Here is a 12117-nt window from a genome sequence, read left to right on the forward strand (position 1 = left end):
GGCCCATCGATCCAGCCTGTCCAGGTCCCTCTGCAGAGCCTTCCTACCCTCGAGCAGATCAACACTCCCGCCCAACTTGGTGTCGTCTGCAAACTTACTGAGGGTGCACTCCATCCCCTCATCCAGATCATTGATAAAGAATGCACATTGATAGAGAATGCACTGGGAATAAGGATCTTAATATATTTTATTTTTACAAACCCTATAACATTGTTTCTAGAGCATTTAATGCAGTTTCAATGATCATATTTTTAAGAACGAGTTAACGAGATTATAGGCTGATACTTCCAACAAGAAAGGCATAATACATTGTAAAAAAATTAGAAGCTGCCCCAAAAACCTATCAAGTAAAAGATATTTTTAAATGTCTTAACTATTTAATCACCATTCCCAGAAAATAATATAGTCTATTTCTCAGACCTTTACTGTAGTCTCCTTTTTATGTAAAATACTATTCTATGTACTGTTCATTCATGTTTTGGAGGAGGAGGAAAGGAAACAAAACAAATGGAAAAATATGAAAAAATAATCATTCCTCCAAGTGAAAACTCTTGAATGTAGGACCCTTCATCTTCAGCATCACTGTCGGGAAATATCCGAGGCAGCTTCTGATCTCAAATACAAGTTAAAAGTTGATAGGTAGTTCTTGGCTCATGGAGATTAAGGAATACAGAAAAACTACTCTGAAGTCTCTAACACAGAATCCCAATGCTGAATGCAAAAAGTTTATGCAGATCCTGCACAGAAATAATTGAACTACATGGTAGCTAATGTAAACAAGACTGGCCCCAAAACTGAGCCCTCAGTAGCTAATACAGTGTGCCCTTTTGACCCATTCTCAACACAGCTTGTACTGTAGTGGCAGAATACACAGTCAAAATAATATCATTATAAGAAAAAAAGAAAAATATATCCCCATTAATCCTGCTCATGCCTGGTTGCCTTTCCCAGTTATTAACACCTTTTTATTCCGATATACAGCATATCTCCCAGCATTCAATGGAAATCATTGTCAAGAGGTTATTTTGTATCTCTAGGAGGAGCAACAGGGTTGTGCTAGAGGCACAAGGGTTTTTTAAGTGAGATTTTCAAGCCCATATGTCATCACAGCTGCAAAGCTGAATCACGTTGTTGTTGTCTGTTATTGCCATTATTTATTAGGCTGAAGGGTAGGATTTTTTGCCACAGTTATCCCAAATACTGAATTCCTAAGGAACTGTGCAGCAGTTCTTCCAATGCTGTATTCAGTTCCTGCCAGCCTTTACAGACAATCTTTTAATATGGCAGTAGTTAAGGAAACAATGTCTCGGTACCTTGAGTATCAAAAGATTTGGTTCACCTTTTATATTAATATAAAAGTATTTTAAAGCATCAATCATAAAACATTCTTTTTTGTCTAAAATTTAGTTCAGTATAACTGCAATCCCTAGACATTTGAAAAAACAAGACATTAAATCAGTGATCTAATGACAACAGCAGAACCTCTGCTCACTGTTTCAAATCCGAGTCAGATGTTTGAGGATAACAAAGTATTGCCCATACAAATAAATACTGGTTAATCACTTTCAGTGTGCATAAAGTAAACTCACCATACATAGAACTAAAACCAACGGTGTATGTTTTCTGTGTGAGCAATCTTTTGTCGGTGTGGACGACAGGTGAGAATAAATGCCTTTCAACTTGCCTATTTTTCATCAGTGATGCAAGGGACTCAAAAATACATGGATGTTTCTACGTATTCTGTAAAACTTACCTATCTCTTGCAGCCATAAGCTTTCCTTAGCTCATATGTATGTATAAAATATAAATAGATGGAAGATGAGGTTTGGCAAGGAAAAGCTCTTACAAATATTTGTTATGTATACTTACACACACATATATATTAAGTGTGTGTGTATACACAAATATAGAGAGAGAGCTTTAGATACAACATCCAAATAACTGCCAAATTTACAGCTTATAAGACTTGCAAAGACTGCAGACCAAAGGCAGTTATGAAGTGTTTCCTGCATGAATTAATGAAGCTATATGAATTTCATCAAGTCATATCTTTCAAAACTTTTACTTGTACGTAAATTCAAAAGGAAAAAAGTCTTATAATAGTTTGCTATAGAAGCAAATTTATACCTAGCCATAACTGCAATCATTACACAGTATAGCAAAGAGATTAAACAGACTTCAGTCTCTGAGGATGAGATAAAACAAGAGGATATTTTCCATTACATTAATTGTTATATTTTGTGAGTAGATCTAGCACAAGCATAACAAATATTAGACATCAGCTATGCAAATGAAAATGCTTTATGATCTACTGATTGCTTCACGCTAATTGCTCCATGACAGAGAGCATCTCTAATAAAAGCCCAGAATTAAGGGAAGATTGTTTGTCTGAACATGTACCCAATTTACATCAAGGCAGCTGTCAGCTGAATGATGTCAATTTTGACAACTATCATTTTTAAAGTGCCAGATGCATTGATAGAGAATTTTACCTAAAAGCCTTCCTTTCAAAACTAATGTCCTCAAAGCACCTGGAATAAAATAAAATAAAGGCCACAGACAGAGAGAATCCCTTCTGGTGAGGGGGCAATTGGACAGGATTAAAGAAACTTTTTGCAATACATAGAAAACAGAGTGCAGCTAGTGGTACATCCCCATGAGAGTACAGTTTATAATGTTGGACACAGAATTACACTAATGCAGTTATGCCACTTCCAACATATGAGTTTCTATCTCTGCAGAGCCCTGCACAGCGCTATTTGAACTTACCACCCTGGGTCAGGCCGCTGTTTGGGATGCAAAGAGGGAAATGCAGTGAGACTGCTGCCCCTGCAATCCCCCAAACATTGTAATTTAGGGGCATTGTTTTATTCCAAGGATGGAGAAGTTGCCAAGTCAGAGAGGGTTTTATACAAAATAACATATCATACTGTTTTCACAGTTTCAAAGTGATCACCACTGCCAATTGCAGATTGCAGGGAAGAGAGCAAATCTAGCAAAGTAATTTGCAAAGTTACTTCCACATCGGCTGGTTTTGCCTTCATTTTCTCCCATATTGATGCTGTTAACCTAATGATTGCTCTAACACTTAGCATAACTGGCTAGGACAGAATTCAGAGAAGCTCAAACACTTCCACTGCCTCTTTCCTACCAGAGCATTACAAGACTATTAAATAAGTACATTTTACTTATTAGATAAGTAAATAAGTAAATCCCAAAATAAAGTTAAACTGTGTTCAAAGCAGCAGCTGCTAAGTGAATCAGGCCAGAGCATAATATTATTCATTTTTATCTGTGACTGGTCTGATTCTCTTTCTAATCATAGATCAGTTTTCCTTTATTGCCTTTCCAGTATCTCAATCATCCTTCATTGAGTATTAGTTTTAATCCCTGCTTTTGCATTTTCAACATTTTTTCTGTCTCCTTCCCACTCAAAATACAAGTTTCCCTTCCACAGTTCTGTTATGAAACAAAGCATTAAGATTGAGAGGGGGAAAAGACAGCCAAAATCATATTCTCTTTGAACTAAAGCATTTCCATTTTTAACAGACTCAAGTTTTTTAAAGATGCTTGAGAAGAGCTTTAAAAAAATAATAATAATAATAATTAGATGTTTTCTTTGTTTTGTTCAGGAACTGTATTTCTTTGTTTTGTCAGGTTTCTTTGATCCTACAAAACTCAGGCCAAAATTTACATTTCTTCATCTCCTCTAAAAATACCCACAGCGTTGTAGCTGCCTGAGCACAGTCTGACCTACCGGTATACAAGAGAAGGTTTTTTAATGCAGTCTATCAAGACATCTATTCCTACTACTCTGAAACTAATTTTATAATCCATCCACATATGATGCTCCAGCTTAATGACTTCCCACAAACCACTGAACTGTTAACTGAGGTTTTATATACCATCAATCACACCCAGGCAACAATAAATAAATAAAGGAAGACAAAATGAGTAAGAGGCAGCTCGGTTAATAACAGCTGGAAATGAAGTAATGATAAAAAGAAAAGGTTATGTTCTGAAGAAAAGAATCTTCCAGAAGGGACAAATGAGTAAAGGAGGAAAAGAAGATCAAGTCAAAAATAAGAGAAGAAATTTCAAAGATGATAATGAAAAATGAATAAAAGAAACTGGATGAGTTAGGGAGAGGCAAAAGTTTCAAATGGGGAAAATACAACTTTATTTGTTAACGAGAAACTTATTTCAATGAATTAACTGATTTTTAAAAGCAACTTTTCCTAGAACTGTTATAAAACATGATCAGCACCTCTTTGCTTTTCTTAGCTTTTAGAGCACATACAGCACTTCTGGAATAAATAAAGGACTTTTCCAACGTGAAAGTCCAAAAAAACATAAGAACCTCATACCAAACATACTCATCATTTTATTGTCCTCATCTTTCACCTCTGTATTCTTCTTCCCTCCAATCATTATGTGCTGCCTCTTTAATTATAATCTGACTGTTCCCCTGTATCTGGTCACGACCCTTTGGCAAGCCCAGGGAAACAGCATGCAAAGGACTGGCTCCCAGGACAAAGAAGGAAAGATGTCATCAGAGCAGTGTGTGTGAAAAGAAGTGCATTCCTGGAATAACAAAATTTACCATGTACCTAAGTGGCTGAGTGCAGTCAAAAGAAGCCCGTGAGTCATATGAGAAAAAATATTTTTTCCTTTAATATCTGTCCAAAAACAATAATAATTGTTTCAGTCTTAATTAAAACAATTTTATTTATCTCTTTTTTAAAAACAGAAAAGTTGCAAATTGAAAAAATGGAAATAATAGAAAACTTGATAGATATTAAAAAAAGGTAAGGACATAAGCTGTACACCCCCAATTCTTACATGTATATAAGCAGAATAACAGCCAGAGTACAGTATTTAACCTGGCTTTGCTCTATTTACCAACGGTCATCCTTCCAGTATCAGTTTTGCTTGTTGATTGTTAACATAACCTATTTAACAAAAAGTTATTGTCTCGTAAGAGGCATTACTCAAAGAGCTTGGAAAGATCTTAATCAACCAACCACTGAAACTACTTCATAGCCATTATACCTGACCATCTTCACAACCTGAAAAACAGCAAAGTATTCTTTGTACATTAGCAAGGGAAAGAAAATTCTGAATGAAGTCACACCCTTCTGTACCTACACAAACTACAGCCAGAGCAGTGACTGCCACGTAAACATACCTTCAGGCACCAGGAAAAGAATACTAAATAAGCAGTGTACAGCTGTGACAAGTAGTTTGATCTACATCATCTTGGCAAGGCTGAAGGACAGTGATAAGCTGGCATCCTTGTGCTATGTGTAATTGACTAATTAAATGCAGGCACCCCAACATCTTTGTTCTAAGTACCATAAAGAGAAAAATCAAAATAGCTTGAGTTTCAAAATAGAAGATGTCCTTTCTGTTCTTTACCCTGTAACATATTGCTACAGAGGTCTTTTAACACGTTCTTAGTTATACAAATTATTTGCAAAATGAGGTCAGGTCTTCAAGTAGGTCCTTTCCATCGTATTAAAAAAGACATTTCTAATCCATGCTAAATATAGAGATAATGAGAGAATCTTTAACACACTAAGCACTGCATAATTAACCAGTGAATACTTGAAATAGAACTGGAATACATAGTAAAATTGCTCCTCCTAAAAAGAAAGTTTTATCAACAAACCTGAAAAGCATTTTTGTAAATCCCTCAGTCCAAGTTTTCTGTAGTTGGAAGGAAAACTACTAAAATAGGTTTATACAATATGCAACAATTGCACTGTTCTTAGGGCATGTCTTCTAAAATGCAACAGAATGCAATTATTTTCAAAATTCAGATAAAGAAACTCACCTACAGATTTCAAGGCTTTTCTTTTCCACTCTGTCCACTACTTACAATATGAAACTTTTCATGTGTTGGAAATCCATTTGCAGTGTATTCTACATTTAAACATCCACTAGTACAAGAGACTAGCTAGAACATGCAACATTTGCTATGATATACTGTGTGGCATTTGCGAAAATGGAAGTGACTAAACGAACAACCAAATCTGGAATAAGACAGATCCCCCTGGATAGTTTCTGAGCCAGAGTAAACTACAAGTACAGAAGAGCTGTGGGTATGCCTTTCATAATAATGTCCGTAGCCAAAGTTCTTCAGCCTTATTCCCTTCCCTCTATGGTTGTCCAATTTTTTTTCTGCAATACTAAAATACCTGAATTATCAATGGTTCCAATAATTTCTCCACTGTAAACGTCTGGATCTGCAGATCTCGAGGATCAATTTTCAGTTTAATGCTTGGCGCTTTTGTTGACATTTCACCTAGGTACAAAGCAAAAAAAATTACAATAAGCAATTATTAGCCACAACCACAAGTCTCATTGCCCTCTGTCAGAGACCAGAGACTGCCTATGGGAGTACAGACTTGGTTCCATAACAGGCTTAGGATTTCAAGAGATAAAATTAATTTTTCTGATTCCTCATTTCTAAATTGTGAAAAAAATATGCAGATACTTGCATAAACTGTAAAATAATAGATTTAAAGTACATATAATTCCTTGTCTTCTCTTCCAGATTTCTAAATTGACCATATATTAAAAAATACACAAGGATAATTGCATTAGAAGACCTTTGAATATACGTTCTCTAGTAGTCAATAAAAAGGAGCTTTAAAGCAAAAATTATATATTACATTATTGAATTTATCACAAAACAAAAACATTAATGCTATGTGCACAATTCCTGTATCTTATTCCATGTGCCAAATAATAAACATTTTAAGAACAAAAATATATACAGCAGCCCTTAAAAGTCCTGGCAATTAATAGCAGGAGAAAGTGAAACATTTAGTTATTTTACACCCTGTAATAACAAATATTTTCTAAGTGTCAAGACAGATTAAGTCAAGAAAGCCTATTACTGAAGTCAATAAGATGGAAGTAAAGCTAAGCAAGGTCTTTAAAGTGAATAAATCATTCATTAGGAGCTTGATCCAAAGTCCACTGATGTTAATTTAAGGGTTTTCACTGAGTTCACTGGGCCGTGGTTCAGGCCTTTAGCTGCAGTGAAATGTGTGTGTGCCAACAAAGAATTATAACTGTGTTTTAGTAGGAATGCAACTGATTATTGTCCCAAAATAAAAGACATTTTAAATTTTCCAGTAACTTAGCTTCCCATAAAACATAGCTCAGCAAAGCCTTTTTAGCCAGTACAGACTTCAAACACACAAATAACGGATATCTGTCCTTTTTAAGCAGGACTTATTAAAACCATTGCTGCTGTATAATAAAGTAATAAGGTACTACAATTGTGCAGACTAAAGAGATAGATTGTCACCTTCCGGTGAACCTAGCATTGATTTAATACAACACAGTAGGTTTAGGGTTTCTATAGCAAGTTGCGTAACAATGGATCCAAATTGTTTATCACAGAATAGTTATCCACATTTCACTTGCAAGCAAAGATAATATGAATGATAATTAAAGAATTAAGGTTAAAGGTAATTTAGGGTTTTGCCATTCTTAGTAAAGGTTATACAAGTGCCAAGTTTATTCTTTTATTACAAGCTATACTAGTTGCAGCCCTAAGTTCCCACAGATTCAGCTGCATACAGTCAGGTGATAGCATATGTAAAGAACAGATTTTTCAGTTTTAATTCCCAATTAAAAAGATAAAGAGAACAAAAACCTGAGATCAGACTGACCAGAATTACACTTTTCCTTCCATGGGAATTAATAATAGAAAGAGAACCCTAGAAATGTCAATGCAAACTATTTGGCCATATTTTACACATTTAACTTTTAGATACTTGTAACAAACCCCAAGGAAATAAAATTTGAGACTCCCAAAATCGCCAGTGTCAGTGATTCTCCTTCTGTCCAATGAATCTGTAGGTAGGATACTCCCACAGTTTTGAAATACTCCAGTTTAATTTATCCCTCTGTTTGAAGGGAACTGAACCCCCTCATCGTTCACTGCTTCAGAAACAAGTGGTGGCTCCTAGTCAGAAAAAGGACTGCAGCCCTTCTGCTAGCTCAAATTGTTATGCATCCTCCCTCATGTGAAGTTGTAGCTATGCAAGTGTACGGACCACACCTCTTACTCACAAAGCCTCATTGCAGCTGTTACAAAGTGCTTTGAGATGGATGACTCAGTATCTTCTGCTGGTTCTGTTCTACTCAATGTAAAATACTTATTTACTCACTGAGCTCAGAACAAAACAGGCTGAAAACAGAGCATAGCTGTAGAGGCTGGTGGTTAGGGCATGCTCCCAGAAAGCAAAATATTTTGTTTCCAAACGTTGCTTAACTAATGTTTTCAAAATTTCAGACCAAGGAGAACCACAAGAGACAGAAGACATCAAAAGTCAACAAACTCAAAATATCTACAAGCATGTTCAACATAATAAATGTCCTACTGAATCAGATCAACAGTCCGGTATGTTTGTTGTGGTCAGGCTATCAATTCTTGATAATACGCTGTATATGCAACAAAGCAAGAAATAAGGCAGGCTCTTTCCATCTGCTGTTTAGTGGAGGAATCACCAAGAGACAAATTCACAGTCACCCAGAGGGCTTCATACAACTACAACTTAGGTCATCATGAAGGTGCAACACCTCCTAGTTTCTTTATATTGTGCACATAACATCGTTGGTGAGCTGAGCTCTGCAACACAAGCTTATTCTTACAGCTCAGGCCAAAAGCATGCCCACTCTGTACTCACACAAGCAGCGCTTTTTTTTACTTTTTATTTTATCTATAGCAATTCTTACTGTTAATACCCATTGGTTCTTTATGTATGGAAAATAAAAACAAAAGTGAAAGCAATTTCTCAACCATATAATTATTTGGAAATACGCTAAATATATAATGATGTAAGTAAAGTCTGTAAGCCTCAAGAGTGAGAGGTCTAGTACAAAATGCAATCTCAAAGGGCCAACACCTATTAACTGCATCATTTTATTGAACAATGAATATTTAGAAAGGTTCTGTGTCTGCGAAGTAGATTAAAATTCAAGCTTTCTTATAGCTACAGCTATACAGTTATTTCCAGCAACATTTGCTACACTAGCGAGGGAGCTATCAGTAACCTGGAAGCCAGGTTCCCACCGATGTTAAGACCTCCACACAATCTCTTGAATTAAAGATATCAAATGCTAATGGGAGATCCTTTTTAACCCGTTAAAGTAAGCTTTCCTGCAGTTCTAATAACTTGCTCTGAAAGCCACAAATGTCTGTCATTCACATCCCTGCTCTTCTCAGTTAGCTTCAATTCCGAACTGCATTGCAATTTAATAGCTTCTTAAACTGCCTCTCCCATAACAAAACAGTAGTACATGCACCTTTGGTTGACTCTGCAGTGTTGGCAAATAGTCTGTCATGTCTGTGCCTACCTGTCAGCATGTTGGTGCAGCCCATGAACATACAGCAGAGAAGCATCCACGCTGCTGAAAAGCTGTTTCTGCTGTGTCCACCCCTGAATCAAAAAGCCTTTTAATTCAACAAGATACTCTCCTCCAGCTTCACTGGGATTGTATCAAACCACATCATTTCACACTCTTGAAAAGACAAACTTTTTTTTACCATCTGCAATTCACTGGTTCTCTAAATCTTTGGCCAACACTTCAATGAATCTGCCTTTTATTCACATTAAAAAAAAAAAATATATCTTTATGATATTGCTGGTTCACAACCCTTATCTTTGACATTTTCATAAGCTTCCCAGTATACAGGTACTTCTTGAAATCCATCACAACAGTTGCAAATAGATGTTATCGATTGTGCTGTGAATTTTTTTCTGGTCAAGACATACATCAGTTGCAAGGGAACAGGTAAGAACTGGATGGAGATAGCACTTCATACTTCTACTGAGATTTGAAGAAATCACTAGATGATTTTCAGGTTATTTTTTCTGCAGATACACTCACGCTTTAACTTCGCAGTGGCTTCCCCTCAATTCCTTGATAGAAGGGTGTTAGCAACTGCTTTACTCAAAATTCAGAAAAAAAACCTTTGCTGCTTGCAGCAAGAGCTGCTCTCCATTCCTGCAGCACAACCTCCTATACTACAGGTCGTGTACAATGATCAGATCTTTTCTAAAATTTGGCAGATAAAAACGTAGTTGTAATTATAGTCACTTCCTCTTACTAGAGATCACTGTGCTCCAGAATCCTACCACTGAGCAGTCTCAAACTTGGGAAGTGTTACAAATACAATTCCATTTTTGCAGATCAGAAAAATGTGAATCCATGTGCTGTGACTTTCCCTTTTCTGGGTTTTTTAGTTGTTTTGGCATTTTTTTGGTTTTTTAACCTTAGCATATTGTCTAACATAAGCATTTTTATTCTCTGCTTGAGCCCTGGCTCAACTGGCTTTTGAACTCCACAACAGCTTTTTAGTCTTGGGTCAGGCCCTTAACTTATCATTAACTGAAAGTCAGTTGTAAAAGTTATTGTTTCTGAAAATTTCAATTATATTCTAAGGTATAAATAACCTACTTAAGGGCTCACTTGCTGATTCTAGTCTTTTTTTTTTTTTTAAAAAGTAAAATTCTAATGCTTCCTGAAACTTCCTTAAAGCAGCCCAAATATGAAAACAAGCTTGCAAGCCAATGCAGTGAAAACTACAAAATCTTAAATTATTTTGATACTGTAATCAAGGCAAGGGCAATAGGTGATAGAAAGAAAAATATGCAGCCAGTAAAGATCATTCTGGGGTTTTCTCTAATATTTCCACTTAGAAAGTGAACTTCTGTCCTTCCAGATCACATTCATTAGCAAGACAAATTTTGGTGGTTGCCTCAGGAAAAAATGAGAATCACAGTCCATCTTCTATTTTTTTAAAATGCGTATGTCTACTCCAGTATAATATGCCCTCTAATTACAGTAGGGATCTTGATTGCGAGATATTTTGGTAAAAGGCTGCTATAACCTCACACTCGGTTATATTAACCTTTACAGTAGGCAATTTCAGCACTGCAGACCAGCAGCTCTTACAACACTTAAGTATGTTAAGCATGTGTCACAAGACACAGTTGTGTCTCAGAACAGTCAGAAAAGCAACCACCTGCACACTCCTACCAAGTGCTCCAAACTTTAAGATAATGAGAATTTTGTCTTTTCAGCAGACATGTCCAAACTGAAACTGCTGAGTCCTTTGGTGTAAGAAAAAAAAAGACACCGGAAAAACAAAGTCTGTATCCATCTGCAACACAATGTGAACATAATACCTGCAGCTTTTAAACAATCTATAAGTACACTGTATACAGACATAGATAAACTAATTAGTGTCAGAAAGCAGAGCCAAAGATATTCTGCACAAATTAGAAAATGTTAACTTTAGGATCCATTTCCTGCTAGATCATTAGAAAGCCAATAGCACATCACTCACCTATCCTAGAATATATATGGTCCATATTCAGCACTAAAGCAACTGTCTATGTAATTTCCTTGTGTTAGGAACTTCAGTGCAACTGCTATGGCTCACTATTTGGCTTCTAAGGCATCTGCAAGGGACTGCCTGACAAGCTCTCCAGTGTATTTCAGGATGACTGACAGGACACAGTGGCTGCTGGAGGGGTGGCAGGGGGATGGGCATCCTTAAAGCTATATACTAGAGCACAAATATGTCAAAAAAATTTGAAGTTAAAAAGCTGTTGAACAATTAGATTACATGAAACATGTCATTAGTGATACTTCTGGTGCTTATTCTCGTAATTTTCAGCACAGCTACTGTTTTCCCATACATTCTGATTGTATGCCAACTTCTGTCTCGAGGCAATGACTCAGTCTCAGACTTTTGAGCTGGACAGCAAAAGGATTCATAAGGCTCTCACCCAGTAACTTGGCACCAAATTTGTTTTCTTTGGTTTGGGTTTTTTTTTTCTGTTGTATGTTACTCTACACTGACATACAATATATTATTCTATCCATTTCATAAAATGCACAGGCCTATTGCCTTCTGAAAAACAGGGAAGACCAGAAGAAAATATTAAAGCAAAGTAGTCTGGATTCGTATTTTTAAACAAGATACACATGGACAGGACAGCTGAGGACTTCCAAGACGTGAAACATTGCTGAGGATATGTAATTGAATATGTTTTATTATTTGTTCTTAGTTTCAGTATTTATTAT

At 36.2% G+C, this 12117-nt stretch overlaps 1 protein-coding gene across 1 annotated transcript in view; it reads right to left on the bottom strand.

The window, feature by feature from the left end:
* The window catches only part of CTNNA3 (catenin alpha 3), a 596807-nt gene extending 585326 nt beyond the window's left edge, over positions 1-11481 (bottom strand). Inside the window, exons 1-2 of the mRNA XM_009290520.1 lie at positions 11375-11481; positions 6201-6307 (exon numbers count right to left, since the gene is read on the bottom strand). Of these exons, the coding sequence (XP_009288795.1) occupies positions 6201-6307; positions 11375-11399 (132 nt within the window). The 5' untranslated portion in view covers positions 11400-11481. The remainder of the gene's footprint in view (positions 1-6200; positions 6308-11374) is intronic.
* Positions 11482-12117: the final 636 nt, after the last annotated feature.

Source organism: Aptenodytes forsteri, unplaced genomic scaffold, assembly GCF_000699145.1.
Source record: "Aptenodytes forsteri isolate BGI_AS27 unplaced genomic scaffold, ASM69914v1 Scaffold349, whole genome shotgun sequence".
NCBI classification, from domain to species: Eukaryota; Metazoa; Chordata; class Aves; order Sphenisciformes; family Spheniscidae; genus Aptenodytes; species Aptenodytes forsteri.